This window comes from Mirounga leonina, unplaced genomic scaffold (genome assembly GCF_011800145.1).
Source record: "Mirounga leonina isolate KUSES-001 unplaced genomic scaffold, KU_Mleo_1.0 Mir_101609, whole genome shotgun sequence".
Classification (NCBI taxonomy): domain Eukaryota; kingdom Metazoa; phylum Chordata; class Mammalia; order Carnivora; family Phocidae; genus Mirounga; species Mirounga leonina.
In genome coordinates, this window is record NW_023270164.1 from 12,327,639 (window position 1) to 12,350,431 (window position 22,793).

A 22,793-nucleotide genomic window follows, 5' to 3' on the forward strand; every position below is an offset into this window, starting at 1 on the left:
AAATGGGTACTTGAGGAATTTTGAGGAGATGACAAAGAATGAAAAAAAACTGCAGATACCTGTAGACTGGCTCCTGGTGACCTGTACAGAGCAGGACTTCAATTCAAATCCTGGTTCTGCTCAAGCCTCCAGTATAGCTTTTGAGAAATGCCTCACTGTTAAAGCCAACGCCAGGCACAGCCACCTTCTGTCCATTGCACCTACTCTCTGTGCCACTTACTATCCCTTTGACCTTGAGCATGTTTCTCCCTGACCTTCAGTGCTCTCATATGTAAAATTCTAATTAGAGTACCTACCTCATTGGATTTTTATGCAGATTAAATGAATTAATATATGTAGACCACCTGGTATACACTTTGTATTTGTTGAATGGAAGAATAAATAAATGAAAGAGAAAGTTCTCCCCAGGACTATGATAAGGACCTCCTTTTTTGTTTCCTTGCTTCCAATAAGCAGTCTTTCCATCCAAGGCCCTCTCCACAACCAAGACAGGCATCTGACCACATTATACCCCCATTTAAAACCTGGGCTCCAGGGCCATCACTATTGAACTCCAGGCTAGTCTTTTGTTCATCCCACCCTATGTTAATTGTAATGAGAAGCAGACTCTCAAATTTCTTTCTTTTTTTTTTTTTTTAAGATTTTATTTATTTATTTGAGAGAGAGAGAATGAGAGACAGACAGCACGAGAGGGAAGAGGGTCAGAGGGAGAAGCAGACCCCCTGCTGAGCAGGGAGCCGGATGCGGGACTCGATCCCGGGACTCCAGGATCATGACCTGAGCCGAAGGCAGTCGCTTAACCAACTGAGCCACCCAGGCGCCCCAAATTTCTAATTTCCTTCAGAAAATCCAGCAGAGCCATAAGAAGTGTTGTTTACTCAAGCACATGGGTCCGAAGAAATGTGCCAAAAACCCTTCTCTGGCTTTCAAAAAAAAAATTCCCCATTATTTATACCTTCTAAAAAATTGACATCTATCTAATATTAATACCAAGGAAACAAATTATTTAAAAAGATACCAGAATAGGGGCACCTGGGTGGCTCAGTTGATTAAGTGTCTGCTGGGATCGTGATCCTGGGGTCCTGGGATCAAACCCCGTGTTGGGCTTCCTGTTCAGCAGGGAGTCTGCTTCTCCCTCTCCTGCCCCTCCACCCCAGCTCGTGCTCTATCAATCTCTCTCTTTCAAATAAATAAAATCTTTTTTAAAAAGATACCAGAATAGAATTGCAGACTTCTCTAAAAAGTTAAGAGTAGCATTCATACAACACTGCAACAATAACTCAAGTCCAGTCATCTTACAGGACTCCTTTGTTAGAAATTACACTTGTAAGGGCAGTCTGTATTTTGTCCAGACCAGATGGGTATGCAATGAAGTGAGAATGCCTTCATGTATTTTGTGATTTGAGGAATCTATAAGATGTTCAATCATTCAGCTGATATTCAGTAGACATACACTGTTTAAATTTTTTTTTTTTAAGATTTATTTATTTGACAGAGAAAGACACAGCGAGAGAGGGAACACAAGCAGGGCTAATGGGAGAGGGAGAAGCAGGCCTCCCGTGGAGCAGGGAGCCCGATGTGGGACTCGATCCTAGGACCCCGGGACCACGACCCGAGCCGAAGGCAGACGCCTAACGACTGAGCCACCCAGGCGCCCAACATACACTGTTTAATAACAGAACTGACCTCAACGTGTTGCGAGGATTAAGTAAAATGAAGGCAAACTTAAAAAGCTAGGACCTGGGGCACCTGGGTGGCTCAGTCGCTGGTCGTCTGCCTTCGGCTCCAGGGTCCTGGGTTCGAGCCCCAGATTGGGCTCCCTGCTCAGCAGGAGGCCTGCTTCTCCCTCTCCCACTCCCCCTGCTTGTGTTCCCTCTCTCGCTGTGTCTCTCTCAAATAAATAAAATCTTAAAAAAAAAAAGCTAGGACCTCCAGAGAGCCTAAAAATAGCTTTTTTTTAGTAAATTATTTATTGAAATATATCATGCAGGGGCGCCTGGGTGGTTCAGTCAGTTAAGCATCTGCCTTCAGTTCAGGTCATGATGCCGGGGTCCTGGGATCAAGCCCCACGGTAGGGCTCTCTGCTCAGTGGGGAGTCCGCTTCTCCCTCTTCCTCTGCCCCTTCCCCTGGCTTATGCACTCTCTCTCTCGCAAATAAATACAATCTTTAAAAAAAAAAGAAATATGCAGACAGAAACTGCAAAAGTCATAAATGTGCAGCTCTATGAATTTTCACAAAGTGGAAACTATTTTTAAGAGATTCTGGAAAAGGATTATTTTCCATTCAGCAGACTCATTTGAAGCAAGGGCCACAGGCTTTTGAAATAGATGACATCATCTGTTAAGCAGAGGCACGAGGCAACTCGGGGCGGGATGTGGGGCCTGACGTCATCGCACAGCAGCTTCTTTTCCCCGCCCACTTCTCTCGCCTGAGTAGGTCGTCATTGTAATACGTAGGTGAATCGGGAATTATGCTGCCCAGACAACCGAACCGCAGGCTCGGGGAGGTGGGACCTCAGTGGGCGCCTGCGTACTGGTGGAAGTGAGGCACAATGCACCGCTTTTGGGGGCGGGACACCTGGGTAGAGCATCTTAAGCGCGTGCGCAGAGGCCATCTCCACCCTGTGCTGGGTGGGAGGGGCAGTGGGGGGGCAGGGTCGCACAGCGCCCTCTGCGCCTGCGCCGGGGCGCAAGGTGGGGCCGCGGGCGCCCGCACTGTGGAGTGCTCACAGAGGTGGGGGGCAACGGTCAACCGTCGCCCTGAGGCGGGTGGCGGCGGGATGGCGGCGGCCTCTGGATCCTCGGATTTGGCCGGCTCTGGAGCGCCCCCACCTGGTGGGGGAGCTCAGGCGGCGGCGGCTGAGGAGGAGGAGCGAGAGGTGGTACGGGTCCGAGTCAAGGTGAGGCTGACAGTTGGTTGGCCTGCCCTCCTGGGGTGCCCAGGGGAGGGGAAGGCGGTGACTCTCCCAGGTTGGAGGGCGGGACCCGAGATTTGGGGTGTTAACCTGAGGGGCGAGGCTTGAGGGCAGAGTGATAGTGGTGGGGACGAGCGGGGGGGGGGGGGGGGCTGGACCTGGAAATGCTGGGCAGGGCCTGAGGACGTAGGGACTGAAGATGGAAGGGTAGGGGGCCTAAGGAATGGATAGGTGGAGATTATTGGTAGAGAGGAGGGGCCATAGGGCTGGAGGAGGGGCCTTAAATAGTTAAGGAGTGAGGGGGGCTGTTGGTGTCTGAAAAGGAGGTGCTGAAGTCAATTAACATGTATATTGAGACTGCACTTGTGTGCAGATTTACAGTCTCACCCAGGATGAGCTGACCTGCTTGTCGGGGAGACAGCTAAATAAATGAGATGCTTTGGACACTGGTGAATGTTGTAAGGAGATAAGGAAAAAGCTTCTGAACTAGGGAGTTACTTTAGCCAAGGTTGTAGCGGGAAGTCCCTAGAGAGGTATTGAAGGAGCAGAGACCCAAATACAAAAGGAGTCAGCCCTGTGCGTTTTGGAGGAAGAGTGGAAGCAGAGAGAACACCAAGGGCAAAGGCTAGGAGGTGGGGATGAGTTTGGCATGTTACCTTAGGTTCCCACATTGCTGAAGCGAGAGAGCAAGGGCAGGAGTGGGTAGGGGGTAAAACAATGAGGCGAAAGAGGGGCAGATTGTGAAGGGCCTTTGTTATGTATTCTAAGAAAGCTGTTGCCATAGCTCCAGCAAGTGGTCATGGTCGCTGAGACTAGAGTGGTGGCACTGGTGTTGGTGAGAAGGTAGATTCTGGAAAGAGGTAAACAGATTACCTCAGGGTAATACAGGAAGCTCTAAGGTCGAGGTTTGGGAATTCAGAAAAGAGATGATGGCCGAGCTGTGGGTGAGCCAGTTGGAAGAAAGTGGGAAGGACTTTCCAAACAGGGGGATCAGCACAAGCAAAGTCCTGGAGCCAGGATGTGTTCAAAGTAACTTCCAGCAGTTTGGTGGTACCAGAGTGTAAAGTTCAAAAAAGCTGACTGAAGAGAGGCTGGCCAGCGTCCTATAGGCCCACCTTCTGGGGACGCTGGGGTTGCCTTTGAAGAGATTTAAGCAGGGTAGTATTGTAGATAGATGTGCTAAATTGATGCAGCATGGAGTATTGATTTAACGGGGGCCAGACTGGACATGGTAATCCTGACAACCATCGTTGGGGGAACAAAGAAGGATTGGGTGCTTGGACCATTACAATAGCCTCCTCCTCACTGGACTGCTGTTTTCTCCCTTGCCCCCATAGTCTGTTCTTCTAAGAGCAGCCAGAAAGATCCTGTTAAATGCTAAGTCAGATCACATCCCTCCTCTGCACAGAACCCTCCAAGTCTTACCCCTCACTCAGAGCAAAAACCATGACCCAGAACACCCACCTCCATGTGCCCCTGCCCACAACTTACCTGACCTTGCCTCCTATCCCTCACTCCGCTTCAGTGTGGTGATGTGGCACCTGATGGCCCACCCTGTGTCTTCTCTCCCCAGAAGTGTGAGAGCTTTTTGTCACCTGAGTTCCGCTCTTTTGCCGTCGACCCCCAGATCACCTCACTCGATGTATTACAGCACATCCTCATCCGAGCGTTTGATTTGAATGGGTGAGTTATGGGATGCTGGGGGACCAACCATGGGGCCACCTACCTCAACAGTGGTTGTTTGGCTTTTTTGTTTTTGTTTGTTTCATTATTACAAATAATCCCACAGTGAACTGCCACATTTGCATATCCTGGGATATTTGGGGAAATCTAGTCATAGGATAAATTCCTAGCAGTGGTATTGCTGGGTTAAAGGGTGTATGCTTTTTAAAATTTCAATGGATGTTTCCAAAATGCTCTCCAGACAGGTTTTTGCCAATTTACAATCTCCCAGCAGCATATAAAATGCCTGTTTCCCTCAGAAACACTGGTTACTAGAAAACATTGGAAAATTTGCTGACCTGATGGATGAAAAGTGGTGTCTCTTGGGGACAGGTGTGATGGTTATTTTGTTGTGGTTGTTATTTTGGAGGAATACATGCACATAGTAACAAAATCAAAGAGTACACAAGTGATGTCTACTTAGGACGTTTCCCTGGTTACAGTAGTTACACAACATACTTCATCACACAATTGCTCAAGTGTATCTGAAGAACAAATTCTTAGTTGTTATTTGACTTTTTTGCATAAATATTTTTTGTTGTGAAAAATAACAAACACACAGCTTGCTTTATTTTTATGCAGTAGGAAGGCTGCTTTCTTCCCACTTCTATCCCTCAACTACCTGTCACCCTCCCTAGAAGGGATCAACATTTTAAGTTTTCAGTGTGCCCTCTAGATACAAGCAGGTGTGTATCCGTTTCTGTGTTTGTGTAACAAAGTAGAGGTAAACCATCTGACCTCAGGCAGCCCGAAATCCTTGGCACAGTACCCAACACATAGCAGAGAGTTGTTCAACATCATCTCTGCCTTCCCTGGCTTTTTGTGGAAACTGTCCCTGAGGCCTCCAGGGCTCTGGGGGCACGTGAGAGCTGCCACACCTCCTCTGTCCAGGAAGAAGAACTTTGGCATCAGCTACCTGGGCCGGGATCGGCTGGGGCAGGAAACTTACCTCTCACTCCTGTCTGACTGGGACCTCAGCACAGCCTTCACCACAGCCTCCAAACCTTACCTGCAGCTGCGGGTAGACATTCGGCCCACTGAGGACAGTGAGTACCTGGCTCCGGGCCCCACCCTTTCCCCATGGGATGACTCCCCCCATTACAATACACTCCTTCACAGTGGGCTTGAAAGGAAGAAGGTATCCTAGGTCCACATCCTGCCTTGGCCACTGGGCCTCGATTTCTTTACCTGTAAAGTAGAAATAATGGTATCTTAGGGCCATCATGAGGATTAAACAGGGAAATTCATGTAAAATGCCTGGAACAATGCATGGCTGCATAGTGAATGCTCAAAAAATATTAGCTCTAGGGGCGCCTGGGTGGCTCAGTCAGTTGAGCATCCAACTCTTGGTTTCGGCTCAGGTTATGATCTCAGGATCATGAGATTGAGCCCTGTGTTGGGCTCTGCGCTGAGTGCAGAGTCTGCTTGAGATTCTCTCTCTCTCTCCCCCCCCCGCCTCACCCCCCCAAAATAAAAATATTTAAAAAATATTAGTTCTAACAATAACTTATATTATATTTATTATTATATAATCTAGTAATATAAGTTATAATTATATAATGCAGCATAACAATGGAAATGTAGTATTGTATGTTTCCATTATAATAACACCTAACTATATAATGCTGATTATAATAACGATGGTTGTATTCATTCATTCATTCATTCATCCTGCACTCATATTTGTTTGGACTCTTGCTCACTCACTCACTGTTCCCTTGATCTCTCAGCCACTTCCTCTCTTCTCATATTTGTTCCCTGACACTTATTTGTGTTGGTCCCTGGGAGCACACAGATAAATTAAGACATGGGCCCAAAAATTTGATTACAAACCATACATTAGATGATAATATTGTATCAGTGTTAAATGTCCTGGGTATGGTAATGGTATCATGGTTATTGAAGGAAGATGTCCTTGTTCTTGGGAAAAACACAGTTAAGTATTAAGGGGTAAAGTGTCATGATGTCTGCAAATAATTCAGCAAAAAAATAATATGTATTGGGGCACTTGGGTGGCTAACTCAGTTAAGCAGCCAGCTCTTGATTTCAGCTCAGGTCATGATCTCAGGGTCCTGGGATCCAGCCTCACGTCGGGCTCCACGATCTGTGGGGAGTCTGCTCAAGCATTCTCTCACCCTCTGTCCCTCCACCCATTTGCTCTCTCTCTGAAATAAGTAAATAGATCTTTAAAAAAAAAAAAACAATATGTATCCACACAGAGCAAGATGAAGCAAGTGTGGCAAAAAATGTGAATAGTTAGGGGAGCTAGATGAAGGATGTATGGGTATTCAATGAATTCATCTTTTTAACTTTATTGTAGATTTGAAATTTATTTCTTTATTTGACAGAGAGAGAGAGAGCATGAGCAGGGGAAGGGGCAGAGGGAGAGGGAAAGGGAGAAACAGGCTCCCCGCTAAGCAGAGAGCCCGAAGTGGGGCTCAATCCCAGGACCCCAAGATCACAACCTGAGCTGAAGGCAGATGCTCAACCAACTGAGCCACCCAGGCTCCTCCAAATTTTTATTGGGGTGCCTGGGTGGCTCAGTTGGTTAAGCATCTGCCTTCAGCTCAGGTCATGATCCCAGGATCCTGGGATCGAGCCCTGCCTTGGGCTCTGTGCTCAGCAAGGAGTCTGCTTCTCCCTCTCCCTCTCCCTCTGCCCCTTCCCCTGCTCATGCTCTCTCTCCCTCTCATTCTCTCTCAGACAAACAAATAAAATTTGGGGGCGCCTGGGTGGCTCAGTCAGTTGAGCGTCCAACTCTTGGTTTTGGCTCAGGTGATAGTCTCATGGGTCATGGGATCAAGCCCCACGTCAGACTCCATGCTCAGTGGGGAGTCTGCTGGAAGATTCTCTCCCTCTGCCCCTCCCTCCACTCTGTCTCTGTCTCTCTCTCTCTAAAATAAATAAATAAATCTTTTTAAAAAATAATAAAATAGAGGGCACATTCTGCATGGAGCACTGGGTGTTAAGCACAAATAATGAATCATGGAACACTACATCAAAAACTAATGATGTAATGTATGGTGATTAACATAACAATAAAAATTTTTTAAATAATAAAATATTAAAAAATAAATAATAAAATAAAACGTTGTAGAGTGGAAGACATGGTTCCCAGCCTCAGGGAATTCATATGCTCATTTGGGATGACTGAGGTCTTTTATGGACGTCTTAGTAACATATAAATAGCTGACATGTGTTGAACACTTAGGACCATTCTACACACGTAATATTTATTCATTGGATTGTCAAAACAACCTTACAGGGTAGGCATGATGGTCATCCCTATGTTATAGTTGAGGAAACCGAGGCTCAGAGAGGGGAACAGGACTTGTGCATGTCACACAGACAGTAAGTGCAAGAGCAGGATTTGAACCCAGATGGTGGCTCCAGATTCCTTGCTTTTAACCATTTGATTCTATGAAATTGTGGGCTTGTTAAGATTGGCAGCCTTGAGAAAAAGAGCAAGAGGGGGAGAGAGGGAGAGAAAAACTGGAGTCAGGGAAAAAGATAGTGACAGAGATGGGCAAAAGACAGAAACAGGTTTGTTTACCAAATGCAGGAATGTGGTAAATGAGACAACAGTAGGAAAAGAATGCACTTATCAATAACTGGAAAGTTGATTCTCTAAAAAAAATAGCATTTAAATGTCTTTTTGCCAAATTGAGAAGGGTCCGTCTCTCTGCTTTATTTGCATTCCTCTCAGTTCTTTTTATTTATTTAATTTTTAAAAAAGATTTTATTTATTTATTTGATGGAGAGAAAGAGAGAGCACAAGCAGGGGGAGCGGGAGAGGGAGAGGGAGAAGCAGGCTGCCCGCTGAGCAGAGAGCCCGATGCAGGACTCGATCCCAGGACCCCAGGATTGTGACCTGAGCCAAAGGCAGACGCTTAACCGACTGAGCCACCCATGCGTCCCTGCGTTCCCCTCAGTTCCTATGCAGTTGGGGTTTTCTTCATGTTTATTAGCTGTGCAGATCTGATTTCTTTACTGAAACAGTGCTACTGTGTCTATTTTGCAGGTGAGGAAACCAAGGCTTGGGGAATTAGTTAAGTGACTGAGCTAAGCACACAGGGCTACTCTGGCAGAAGTTCCTGTCTCTGGCTACCTGTCTTTGCCATTTGTCTGAATTGCTGGTCTTTTTACAGTTGATCTCTTTGTTAAAGCCAGACCAGTTCATGTTGTTTCAATCACATAGCTTTATGATAGGTTTTAATGTTTTCCTTTTTTTTTTTTTTTAAAGATTTTATTTTTATTTATTTAACTGACAGAGAGAGAGAGAGAGACAGCGAGAGAGGGAACATAAGCAGGGGGAGTGGGAGAGGGAGAAGCAAGCTCCCTGCTGAGCAGGGAGCCCGATGCGGGGCTCGATCCCACGACCCTGGGATCATGACCTGAGCCAAAGGCAGTCGCTTAACCAACTGAGCCACCCAGGCGCCCCTAATGTTTTCCTTTTTATTTTTATTTTTTTAAAGATTTTATTTATTTGACAGAGAGACAGTGAGAGAGGGAACACAAGCAGGGGGAGTGGGAGAGGGAGAAGCAGGCTTCCCGCTGAGCAGGGAACCCGATATGGGGCTCGATCCCAGGACCCCAGGATCATGACCTGAGCAGAAGGTAGCCGCTTAACCGACTGAGCCACCCAGGCGCCCCTGTTTTCCTTTTTAAAAATTTTTCTTGGGCGCCTGGGTGGCTCAGTTGGTTGGGCAACTGCCTTCGGCTCAGGTCATGATCCTGGAGTCCTGGGATCGAGTCCCGCATCGGGCTCCTTGCTCAGCAGGGGGTCTGCTTCTCCCTCTGACCCTTCCCCTTCTCATGTGCTCTCTCTCATTCTCTCTCTCAAATAAATAAATAAAATCTTTAAAAAAAAATTTTTTTTTCTTAAATATTCTTGTGCACTTACTGTTCTTTTCATCTAATAGAATTAGCTTATCAGTTCATTAAAATCCTAATGGGAATTTGATTTAAGTTGCATTTTTTAAAAGAAATTAATTTTTTAGTTACCTAGTAAATAAATTTTCCTTATGAAAAATGAAAACATTTCAAATAATGCTGAAGTCTCCTGGAACCACTGTGCCTAACCTTTTTTTTTTTTTAATTTATTTGTTTATTTGAGAGGGAGAGAGAGAGAGAGAGCGAGCAAGCAGGAGCCCGGGGAGAGGGGCAGAGGGAGAGGGAGAAGCAGCCTCCCTGCTGAGCAGAGAGCCTGATGCGGGGCTCAATCCCAGGACCCTGGGATCATGACCTGAGCCCAAGGCAGCTGCTTCACTGACTGAGCCACCCAGGCACCCTGCACTGTGCCTAATCTTGATCCCCTACTCTTTTGCCCTACAGGAACCACTTTGATTAGCTTGATGTGTAATTTTGCAGTTCCTTTACTTATTCGTACACGCACACATATTTATCCACACATAAACCTAAGTATATTTGTATTTGTATATATACACAAATGGTATGTGTTTAACATAAATGGTCTCAGACTCTATGTTTGTAAGTATCCAATAGATGTGGCTGTCATTATAAATATTATTAATGATGTTCTTGTGATCATGTTCATGACTGTGAAAGCAACAGGCATGTTGTGACAACGTGGACGGCCAGTCCCTCTTTCTGGGAAGAAGCCCGTTTCTGCCATCTCTACAGATGGAAGATCACCCAGCCTAGATCTTCAACCACTGTGTGCAGCTGGGATATGAATCCTCTCTCTGTCATATGTACTGCAAACATTTTTTTCCCAGCTTATCATTTGTTTTATGACTTTGCTTACAGTGTCTTTTTTTTGTCCTACTGAAAACTATAATTTGTATGCAGTCTTATACATAATACCTATCTCTCCCTTTATGATTTCTGAGTATCTTCCCTTACTTTGGAACATCTTCCCCATCCCCGAGCTTATACAAATATTCTCCTACGTTTTCTTCTAATGTGCTTATTATTTTCTTTTTTTACATATAAATCTCTACGCTGTGAACATTGTGCTAAGTACACCTGGTTCTTTAAAAAAATGCCAGATAAACAGTTATGCCAGCATCATTTATTAAAGAACCACCATGTTTACACTGATTTGAAATGACACTTTTATCATAGACTGAGTTCCCATGTGTACTTGGGATTTATTTCTGGGCTGTTTACCACATTCCACCGGTTGACTCCATTTGTCTATTGCTGTGCTAACACCATATTTTTATCACCGTGGTTTTGTGGTTAATTTTAATAAGGCAAGCATTGCCATCCTCCCACTGTTCTTTTCTTGGCTCTTTTTTTTCTTAACTGTTCTTAAATGTAAATTCTTCCATATGATCGTTAAGATAGTTTTTATCCAGTTCCAGGAAAAACCCCATTAGATTTCTGATTGGCATTGCACAGAATTTATGTATTAATTTAGGGTTTGGGAAGTTTGACAATTTTAGGAAAATGTAGTACGCATAGCATCTATTATGTAATACCACAAGTAGGGCCTGGGCGGCACCCCATAATGAGACATTTGGATGCTTCTCCAGGGAAATGTGTACGCATTCACGCTTAGTAGGTTATATAAAGACTTTATATAGTCTTATGGCAGTTCAGATCAGGCTTTGCCACTGGATGAGTTTGTGCTTATAGAAATCCTTTGCCCGTCCTATTAATGGGTTCTGTCTTTTTTTAATCAATATAGAATGTCTTTCTTTTCCTGTAATACTTTTGGCCTCAAGCGGTGGTCTTTCTGACATTCACATGGCTGTGCTTGCTTTCTGTTTGTTGATGTTTGCCGGGAATACCTTTAGGTTTCTTCAGCTTTCAGCCTTTCTTTGTCACTTAGTTTTAGATATGTCTCTCACAAAAACCCCATACCAGGATTTATGTTTTCTTAAGCAATTGACAGTGAAATCTTTTTCCCTCCAGTCTCTCCCACCCTCCCAGGCCCTTGAAATGGAAGCTTTAGAACACTTTTAATTCTTATTTTTACTCTGATCCCTAACCTTTAACTTCTGGGTTTTGGTTAGATAGTAATTTCTTTTTAAATTCCAGGCTGTCATATTTTCTTTATAGTAGTTCACTTATGTTTCAGGAATCCTACAAACTCCCAATCACAGTACCTTTGTCTTTCATGTGTAACTACACATATTAAAAACTTGTGGCCTGTTGCCATTTACCCTCCCTTTTGCCTTTCCCCACTTGGAGCCCTGGTAGTCATTCAGGAGTCATTTGCTTAGAGAACTTCTTGTTCTCCAACAAGGTGCATGGATTGGATGTACTCCAATGACCAAAAATGTCTTTCTTTGGCCATGATAGATATGTACTGTCTTGGCTGGGCGGGGGGGGCTTGCGTCTCAAGGCTTTCTTAACAGTGCTCCATGGGCGTGGGAAGCCACTGTCTTCTTGCTTCCAGAGTTGAGGAACAGCACTACTTGCATCTTAAGTCTCCTGGACTTGTCTTCCGGGACTCTCTACATTTTCACTCAAATCATCAAGCTCTAGCTCTGCACCTTTTGAAGGGGTTCTTCTATTTGGTCTTTCAGACCATTAGTTTGACCTTCTTTCTTTTGCCTGTTAAGTGTTTTCATACTTTGTTTCCAAAGTATGTACTTTCTTTCCAAAGTACCACTCTGGCAGCTGTTGGGAGAGAGTGGAGAGGAGCAAAGAGGCAGTTTCAGGTGAGAGATGTGGTGGCTCAGACAGGTGACAAGGCAGAGATGAGAGAAGAGGTGGAATTGAAGTATGTTTTGCATGCAGAAGCCATGGGGCTTAGCGACAGTTTGGCCCTGGGAGTTGAGAGAGTGGGAGGCGGCAAGGATGTCTCTGAGGTTTCTGGCTCAAGCAAATGAACAGATAGAGGAGCAGAGGAGGAGGTCATGTCCAGAGTGGATCTTTGGCTCTCCTTTTGGACTCTGTAGGTTCTCAGTGCTCTATGAGACATCCAGGGAGAGGCAGTGACATCCACATATGGCCTAGGGTTTGCTCCCCACTCAGCTCTGTGGGAGAACGTACAGTGGACTCTATGGACAGGCTGCTTAGGGACAGCACTGGCCTGCAAATGATGATGGCTGAAACAAATCAAAGCTGATTTGTTTCATATAGTAGAGTTTGAAATCCACTGGACATTGCTGTTGTCAGCTTAGCAGCTCTGTGGCGCCGGGGCTGACATCTCTTAAGTCTCTCGAACTTCCCTGCATGTGGCCACTGCCACTGCGGCCATCACATCACAGTTGAGGCAAGAAGAAGGGCTGTGAGGGCAAGTGAGGGAGAGAAGGAAGGGAGAGACTTCTGCTGATGCTCCTAGGGCCAAAACTGCGTAGAGTCAGGAAAGCGCTATTTCCTCTGTGTAAAGATACACGAAATTGCTGTTCCACAAATACCTCTCCTTAAAATATGTCTGGGCTCTGGAGTAAGGTAAACAAGGTACAGATCTAGCCAGCCCTCCCATTTCCCAGCTGTAGAATCTTGGCTCATTGTTAATTGTCCCAACCTTTTTTATCATCATCTACAAAATGAGAATGATACAGTAATCTGTACCAACTGTGGGATGGAGACTAGCGTGAATATAAGATTAAGAGTTTGGGCTCTCGAGCTTTGGGCCTGGGCTTCAAATTTAGTTCTTTCACTTACTTAGCTGTGAGGCCTCAGGCAACTATCTCATTTTTTTTTTAAAGATTTTATTTATTTATTTGACAGAGAGAGACACAGCGAGAGAGGGAACACAAGCAGGGGGAGTGGGGGAGGGAGAAGCAGGCTTCCCACTGAGCAGGGAACCCGACGTGGGGCTCGATCCCAGGACCCTGGGACCATGACCTGAGCCGAAGGCAGACGTTCAACCACCGAACCATCCAGGTGCCCCAGGCAAGTATCTTATATTGACTGTGCCTATTTCCTCATAGAAAGAATGGTGTTAATAATAGTGCCTAACTGGGGGCGCCTGGCTGGCTCAGTCAGCGGAGCATGTGACTCTTGATATTGGGGTTGTGAGTTCAAGCCCCATGTTGGGTGTGGCAATTACTTAGACATAAAAATATTTATAATAGGGCGCCTGGGTGGCTCAGTTGGTTAAGCGACTGCCTTTGACTCAGGTCATGATCCTGGAGTCCCGGGATCGAGTCCCGCATCGGGCTCCCTGCTCGGTGGGAAGTCTGCTTCTCCCTCTGACCCTACCCCCTCTCATGGTCTCTCTTTATCTCATTCTCTCTCAAATAAATAAATAAAATCTTTATAAAAAATATTTGTAGTAATAATAATAGGGCGCCTGGGTGGCTCAGTCATTAAGCGTCTGCCTTCGGCTCAGATCATGATCCCAGGGTCCTGGGATTGAGCCCCGCATCAGGCTCCCTGCTCTGCGGGAAGCCTGCTTCTCCCTCTCCCTCTCCCCCTGCTTGTGTTCCCTCTCTCGCTGTGTCTCTCTCTGTCAAATAAATAATAAAATCTCTAAAAATAATAATCATAATAATAGTAGTAGTAGTAGTAGTAATGGTGCCGGATGCCTGGGTGGCTCAGTTGTTAAGCGTCTGCCCTCGGCTCAGATCATGATCCCAGGGTCCTGGGATCGAGCCCCGCATCGGGCTCCCTGCTCGGCGGGAGGCCTGCTTCTCCCTCTCCCACTCCCTCTGCTTGTGTTCCCTCTCCCGCTGTCTCTCTCTGTCAAATAAATAAATAAAATTAAAAAAAAAATAGTGCCCAACTTATAGAAAGGATGTGAATACGAAATGAGTCCGTATTTGCAAAGGGCTCAGAACACTTCCTGGTATAAAGTGAAGCCCCTGTCACAGTGCTTGGCACATAGTAAGTGCTCAATAACTATTACTTTATACCATTAAAGTACTGCTTAGAGTCTGCCGAGCCATTTTGTAGGACAGTTACCACAAAAGAATTAGTCACAGTTTTATGTTTTGCCTGATTTAGATGACATGGGAAGAGAGGGCGGGAGTCATTCATTGCCCCGGCGGGGGGGTGGGGAGTGGCCTGGCTTTGGTAGGAGAGGAACCCAGCTCTGAGGTGTGGGACTCTCACCCTGTTCTTGAATCGTGTCATTCTGTGTGCCTAGGCCCTCTGCTGGAAGACTGGGACATAATCAGCCCCAAGGATGTCATTGGTTCTGACGTGCTACTGGCTGAGAAAAGGTCATCGCTGACGACAGCTGCCCTGCCCTTCACGCAGTCTATCCTCTCTCAGGTGGCTTCAGGGACCCCTGTGGCCCACTGCAGGGGGAGGGCAGGCCTACCTGGCACCCCCGATTCTGAGCATGCTTGTCGGCACCTGCCCGTAGCCTGCCCAGCTGACTGGTGGCCTTTCTCCCTCCTTCTTTCACAGGTGGGCCGCACCTTGTCTAAGGTCCAACAGGTGCTAAGCTGGTCATATGGGGAAGATGTCAAGCCCTTCAAGCCTCCCCTGAGCGATGCCGAGTTTCACACATACCTGAACCACGAGGGCCAGCTCTCCCGCCCTGAGGAGTTGCGCCTGCGGATCTATCACGGTGGTGTGGAGCCCTCCCTGCGAAAGGTGAGCCGCCTCGGTCACTCATCGGATCCGTCACTCCTGCAATCCATGACTAGCTCACGAGACACAGGCAGTGGACCACGCTGTCACGGGATGGCGTGGCGCCATTCCAGGACAGCCAGCTCTCCTTTGGGAGGGGCTGGGAGGCAGAGGTGGGAAGGCCGACTTTTCCGAAGGAAGACAAAGGCCCCAAGGCAGCAGGGTGGGTGGCAACGGATAGCCACTGGGATGTGGTGGCTCATTTGTAGAAGCTCAGCCTTTTCCCTTTTGTCCGTGGCCAGGTGGTGTGGCGGTACCTGTTGAACGTCTACCCAGATGGGCTGACGGGCCGCGAGCGGATGGACTACATGAAACGCAAGAGTCGCGAGTATGAACAGCTCAAGAGTGAGTGGGCACAACGAGCGAGCCCTGAAGACTTGGAATTCATCCGCAGCACAGTCCTCAAGGATGTGCTGCGGACGGACCGGGCCCACCCCTACTATGCAGGGCCCGAGGACGGCCCACACCTGCGGGCGCTGCACGACTTGCTCACCACCTACGCCGTCACCCACCCGCAGGTGTCCTACTGCCAGGGCATGAGCGACCTCGCCTCGCCCATCCTTGCCGTCATGGACCACGAAGGCCATGCCTTCGTCTGCTTTTGTGGCATCATGAAGCGCCTGGCCGCGAACTTCCATCCTGATGGCCGCGCCATGGCCACCAAGTTTGCCCACCTCAAGCTGCTGCTACGACATGCCGACCCTGACTTCTACCAGTACCTACAAGAAGCCGGTGCCGACGACCTGTTCTTCTGCTACCGCTGGCTGCTGCTTGAACTCAAGCGCGAGTTTGCCTTTGACGATGCCCTCCGCATGCTCGAGGTCACCTGGAGTTCGCTGCCCCCCGATCCTCCTGAACATGAGGTAGAGCTCGTTGGACCCCCCAGCCAAGTGGCAGACCCTGGCTTCAGTGGCCACAGGGGGCGGCCCGTGAGACAGAGGCACATGCTGAGGCCTGCCGAGGGAGGGGGCAGTGCTTTCGAAGATGCTGTTGACCACTTGGTCACGACCAGCCAGGGGCCTGGTGGCGGGGGCCGTCTCCTGAGACAAGCCAGTCTGGATGACCTCCAGCAACTCAGGGATAACACAGGCTCCAGGAGGGACCCTCTGGTCCAGCTGCCCCACCCAGCTGCCCTCATCAGCTCCAAGTCCCTCTCCGAGCCCTTGTTGAACTCCTCAGACCCACTCTCCTCCTCTTCCCGCCCTGATTCCCCATCCTCCTCATCTCCGCCATCCACCCAAGAGGCCTCTCCCGCTGGTGATGTGGCTGCGGGATCCCCCTTGATGCCAGAGTTGGGCTCCCCACAAGAACCTGGAAAGTCCCTGCCACCCCCACCCCCACTGGGCTTGCCCCCACCCCAGGAATTTGGCCGAGGGAACCCATTTATGCTCTTCCTCTGCCTCGCCATCCTGCTGGAGCACCGCGACCACATCATGCGCAACGGGCTAGATTACAACGAGCTGGCCATGCACTTTGACCGCCTTGTGCGAAAACACCACCTGGGGCGCGTCCTTCGCCGGGCCAAGGCTCTCTTTGCTGATTACCTGCAGTCAGAGGTGTGGGACTCAGAGGAGGGGGCCGAGGCCACAGCCCCATCTTGATCAGGCTCCTTGCAGCCCACCATGAGCCCCACGTGCTCTCTGTTCTTTACCATGGGGGCCTATACATGAGACCCCAGCTCCCTGCCTGCCAGCCTTCAACCTGCTGGAGTGCAGGCCCCTTTCTCCCCAGGTCTGAGAGTATGGGGCTCTGCCTTGGCACTGCCCCATGGAGGCCATGGCCGCCTTTCTCAGTTTATGTTGTATCGTTTTTAACAACTGGACTTTGCACACATGAAGGTCACTGTGGTCTGTGTATTTCTCTGCCCTCTCTCTGGTTTTTGTTATAGACGGAGTCCCCAGGGCTCCTGCCCTGAGGGAGCGGAAACACCTCACATGGTGGAGGGTGGCCCCCGCTTCCCCAGTGGCAGGAGAGTGGGTGCTGAGAATTGGTTCTAGAAGGTGAGCCCAGGTCGAGGACTGCTTGGGGAGGCCTGAGGCCGTTTTGTGGTACATCTGTCTGCCGGTAAGGGTCTGGATTATGGCTGTGAATGTACGTTTTCAGGACAGGTCCCCAAATGAGGCATGAGAGAGGGAGTTCCTGACTCCAAAAGGACAAGTCTCATTACACAGACAGGCTACTTAGAAATGTTGGGCCAGCCACTTCTGCCATTCCACGTGTCACCATTTCTAGGATCCAGACCCTCCCCTGTGAGTCTCATGCACTAATGCTGGCGGTCCTGGGCAGGGGTCTGAGGCGCCTATTCTTATCACTGCTTTGGGACCAGTTCGAGGGTCGGTGGCCTTGCCATGTCTAGGGCTCTAAGCCCTAACTTGGGTCTGCAGCTCATGAGGGCCTGTCTTAACCATGTTAGCAACAGAAACCATTCCTTAGCCTTCTCCATCCCACTTATGTTGGCACACAAATCAAGCACTGATAAAACTCAGGCCCTAAAAGATGTCACCTACTTATTGGGAAGATAATGATCAAAAGAAGACCCTTTTCCCCACTTACCTTCTCAGAAGGTAGATTCTTCCATGGGCCAGGTGCTGTTCTCCACAAAGGACGTGGCAGATGATGGGTTAGGTAACTGGGTTCCTTCAGGCTATGGCCTGGCTATGGCAGGTTCTGGCCAGAAGTCGCTGCTGCACTAGGCACAGAGATGAGAGGCATTGGGGCAGCCATCCTCTCATCTGTCTCCCCCAAGAATGCCATATGAAGCTGGAGAGAAACCCTTAAAAGGTTCCCATCATGCCCCAGTTTTTAGAGGGGAAGCTGACCACTCTTCCGATGAGGGCTCGCTTCGCTGGAAGAGCAGGACAAGACCATCCTGTGTCCAGGGTACTCCAAGACTACAGGTCTAATGAGTATGGAAAGGTGCTCAGACACACACATCCCATCCAAGGGCCATCCAAGATACGAGGGTATCTGGCCCTCTGAGGACCTGAACTGGCCCCTTTATCAGGCACCAGCTGATACCCTCTGGGTGCATTCTGTGATTGATGAGCTCAGATATTTGAGGGGCCAGACACGTCAATTCTGTGTATGGCAGCTTGGGACCTCTGAGGGTCAGAGGAGTCCTTTCTGTGAATAGGAAGCTCAGAGACACTGAAGGGCAGAAACCTCTTATTAGTCCCCGAGAATACTTGGGGCTTCTAGTTCCTGCCATAGTGGCAAACAGCACAAGGCACCGATTCCCTTGCCCAAAAGTAACCCGGGAGAAACTACAGAGGGAAATGTGAGTTCCAGAAACTGCAGCACAGCTATGTAGACCTATGGGAAAATGGAAGGCTGTCTCTAAGTGGCCTACGTTTTGAGTGGCAATGGCTGAAGGCAGCAAATACAGGATAGGTTTACATTCCGGCTCTTAACCTCTCCCCCATGTTGTGTTGGGAAGGTCCTTGTCTGCCCCTCACTGCAGACATCATCCAAACCACTTACAGTTGTCGGAGGGGGGGACTACTATCAGGGCAGCAAGAACCCTGTTGAGGGGAGGAAATGAGCAGCCATAGGCCATCATTCTCCCACCTGTCCCCCTCCAAACACCAGGGCTGGTGGTGACACTTAGGGAGATGGCCTCCTCTTGGAGTTTAAAGATGAAACTCCTATCAGAGGACCTGCCAAGCGGTGCGCCAGCAGATGAGTGGTAGCTGTCCTGTGGTGCGCGGGGCTGCCCACCCTCTGGTTCATCTCCCCACCCGTCTCTTTACACTTTGAACTCCTGGGGGTTGAGCAGAGTCCAGTCTGGCCTTCAGCCTTCCCTCAATACATTGTACGTGCCACAATAGCTGCTCCCATCCGGGGAACTTGAGCTCACCACTGAAACGACTAGACACCGGGGCAGCAAAACCGCCTCCAGAGAAAATTAAACTGGAGGTATTAGTTATCTACTGCTATATAACAAATGACCCCCAAATTTGGCAGCTTAAAACAACAAACATTTATTTTCTCAGTTTCTGGAGTGTCAGGAATCTGGGTGCTACTCAGCTGGGTGGTTTTGACTCAGTCTCATCTGAGGTTTCAGGCAAGTTGTCAGGACTGAAGACATGACCACTTGGCTAAAGGACCCACCTCCAACATGGCCCACTCAGGAGGCTGTCGGGAGAAGGCTTCAGTTTTTCACCACCTGAGCCTCTCCACGGAGCTCCTCACAACACATGGTCCCAACAAGCAGGCAGGAGACCATGAGCAAGACGGAACTGTAGTGTCTGTTATAACTTAACCTCAGAAATGACATACCATCACTACTGCTATATTTCCTTGGTCACACCGACCAACCCTAGGACATGGGAAGGAACTACACAGGACGTGAATACCAGCAGGCAGGGATCATTGGGTGCTATATTGGAGGCTGGCTACCATACCGGTGACGTATAATATCCAAAGCAGAAGTATTGGGACACACGTAAAGAATTTTAAGTAAATACAATAAGTAAGAGATAAAAGTAGAATATAAAACCGGAACAAGTGATATAAAAGGGACCTAAAGAAAATATTAGGTGTGACTATGAAAGGAAAAAAGGGAACAGAAAAGTACTATAAATGGAGAATATGAAATGGGATGTCAGAAGTTTTACTATAAATAGCAATCACAAAAATATTTAGAACGGGGTGGGGGGATGGGTTAGCCTGGTGATGGGTATTAAGGAGGGCACATATTGAATGGAGCACTGGGTGTTATATGCAAACAATGAATCATGGAACACGACATCAAAAAAAAAAATTTGGAACACCGAGACCCTCATTGGATTAAAAAAAAAGGTCCAACAACACCCACACAAAGATTGGTAAATGCTGAAAATCAAAGGATGGGGGCGCCTGGGTGGCTCAGATGGTTGAGCGTCTGCCTTCGGCTCAGGTCATGATCCTAGGGTCCTAGGATCGAGTCCCCCATCGGGCTCCCTGCTAGGCAGGGAGCCTGCTTCTCCCTCTGCCTCTGCCTCTCTCTCTCTCTCTCTCTCTCTGACTCTCATGAATAAATAAATAAAACATTTAAAAAAATAAAAGAAAATGAAAGGATGAAGAGAGGATAGAGCACGTTAATAAAAGCCCAAAGAAAGCTGGGATAGCCATCCCAATAGTTAACAATAAAATTTAAGATCACAAAAGACAAAGAAGGACATACACTCATTGACAGGAAGATACATCTACCACAAACACATATACACCTAAGGAGCACTGAACAATAAATTTTTTTAAGATTTTTTTATTAGTGCACAAGTGGGGGCGGGCAGAGGCAGAGGGAGAAGCAGGAAGCAGACTTCCTGCTGAGCACTGAACCTGACACAGGCTCGATCCCAGGACCCTGGGATCATGACCTGAGCCAAAGGCAGACACTTAACCAACTGAGCCACCCAAGCGCCCATGAACAATACATTTTTTTTTTTAATGCCCAGTTGAGCCTGGGGAAATCCCATCTTTTTTTTTTTTTTTAAAGATTTTATTTATTTATTTGAGACAGAGAATGAGAGACAGAGAGCATGAGAGGGAGGAGGGTCAGAGGGAGAAGCAGACTCCCCGCCGAGCAGGGAGCCCGATGCGGGACTCGATCCCGGGACTCCAGGATCATGACCTGAGCCGAAGGCAGTCGCTTAACCAACTGAGCCACCCAGGCGCCCCGAACAATACATTTTTAAGCTTGATATTTTATATATATATGTATAATATATATATTATACATAATATATATGATTTATATATTAACATATATATAAGAACACATTCCTGTATAACCCACACTTAACATACGGAGAAGACTACTTTTTTTTTTAAAGATTTTATTTATTTGACAGAGAGAGAGATAGCAAGAGCAGGAACACAAGCAAGGGGAGTGGGAGACGGAGAAGCAGGCTTCCCGCAAAGCAGGGAGCCTGATGCGGGGCTCGATCCCAGGACCCTGGGATCATGACCTGAGCCGAAGGCAGACGCTTAACGACTGAGCCACCCAGGCGCCCCTGGAGAAGACTACTTTTATGTTTACACTTAAACAATTACAAAAATAGACCACGTTAGGGCACTAACACCTGGATGAATTCAAAAGTATCAATATTAAGCATTATCTCTGACCATAATACAATGAAATTAGCACAGCAAAAAGCTAAAAAAAAAACCCACCATCTTTGGAAACTAACATTACTAAATAACCCTTAGATGAAAGAACAAATCATAAAGGAACTTTAGAAATATTTACAACTAGGCAGCATCTGGGTGGCTCAGTTGGTTCGGCAACCGACTCTTGGTTTTGGCTCAGGTCATGATCTCAGGGTTGTGGGAACAAGCGTGTGTCCAGCTCTGAGGTGAGCACTAAGTCCGCTTGAGATTCTCTCCCTTTCCCTCTGCCCCTCCCCCTGCTCGCACTCTCTTTCTCTCTCTCTAAAATAAAATAAATAGGGGCATCTGGGTGGCTCAGTCAGTTGAGCATCTGCCTTCAGCTCGGGTCATGATCTTGGGGGTCCTCCAATCGAGCCCTGCATTGGGCTCCCTGCTCGGTGGGGAGTCTGCTTCTCCCTCTCCCTCTGCCTCTGCCCTGCTCACGCACTCACTCACTCTCAAACAAATCTAAATAATTAATTAATTAATTAATTAAAATATTAAAAAAAGAAAGGGGGCCCTGGGTGGTGCAGCCGGTTAAGCATCTGACTCTTGGTTTCAGCTCAGGTCATGATCTCAGGGTCTTGAGATCAAGTCCTGAGTAGGGCTCCGAGCTCAGCAAGAAGTCTGCTAAAGTTTTTCTCTCCCTCTGCCCCTCCCTGTGTTCGTTCTCTTCCTCTGTCTCTCAAATAAATAAATCTTAAAAAAAAAAAAAAGATTAACAACTAGGGTACCTGCCTGGCTCAGTCCGTAGAGCATGGGACTCTTGATCTTGGGGTCGAGAGTTCAAGCCCCATGTTGGGCATAGAGCTTACTTAAAAATATAAATAAATAAGGACGCTTGGGTGGCTCAGTCAGTTAAGCATCCGATTCTTGATTTCATGACTCAGGTCATGATCTCAGGGTCCAAGGGTCGAGCCCCACATAAGGCCCCATGCTTGGTGGGGATTCTCCTTGGGATTCTCTCTCTCCCTCTTCCTCTGTCCCTCCCTGCCCTGCTCCCCCCGCCCCCACGCTATCGCAAATAAATAAATAAATAAGAATCTTAAAATAATAAAATGTTAAAAAAGGAAATATTTACAACTAAATAATATAAAAACACTATGTGCAAAATTTGTAGGACACAGCAAGATCAGTTAATACAAGAAACCTGTAGCTTTAAATACATTTATCAGGAAAGAAAGGTTGAAAAAATACACTTTAGGGGCGCCTGGGTGGCTCAGTCGTTAAGCATCTGCCTTTGGCTCAGGTCGTGATCCCAGGGTCCTGGGATCGAGCCCCGCATTGGGCTCCCTGCTCCGCGGGAAGCCTGCTTCTCCCTCTCCCACTCCCCCTGCTTATGTTCCCTCTCTCGCTGTGTCTCTCTCTGTCAAATAAATAAATAAAATCTTTAAAAAAAATACACTTTAAACCCAATAAAATGGTTAACTGTGGAAGGAAGAGAACAAAAGTTGGGTGCAGGATTAAAAGAGAATAAATAAAATGAGAGGCTTTTCATGGAACAACAATGAGGATGTGTCATGA

General features: G+C 47.6%; 1 protein-coding gene across 1 annotated transcript; it reads left to right on the forward strand.

Annotated features, from left to right (window-relative positions):
- The first annotated feature begins 2,672 nt into the window (after positions 1-2,672).
- Positions 2,673-16,977, forward strand: TBC1D25 (TBC1 domain family member 25). Its single transcript, XM_035004123.1, has 6 exons — positions 2,673-2,900; positions 4,489-4,598; positions 5,529-5,683; positions 14,650-14,777; positions 14,916-15,104; positions 15,383-16,977. The coding sequence occupies exons 1-6, from the start codon at positions 2,781-2,783 to the stop codon at positions 16,739-16,741; spliced, it is 2,061 nt and encodes a 686-aa protein (XP_034860014.1). The 5' UTR covers positions 2,673-2,780; the 3' UTR covers positions 16,742-16,977.
- The last annotated feature ends 5,816 nt before the right edge of the window (positions 16,978-22,793 follow it).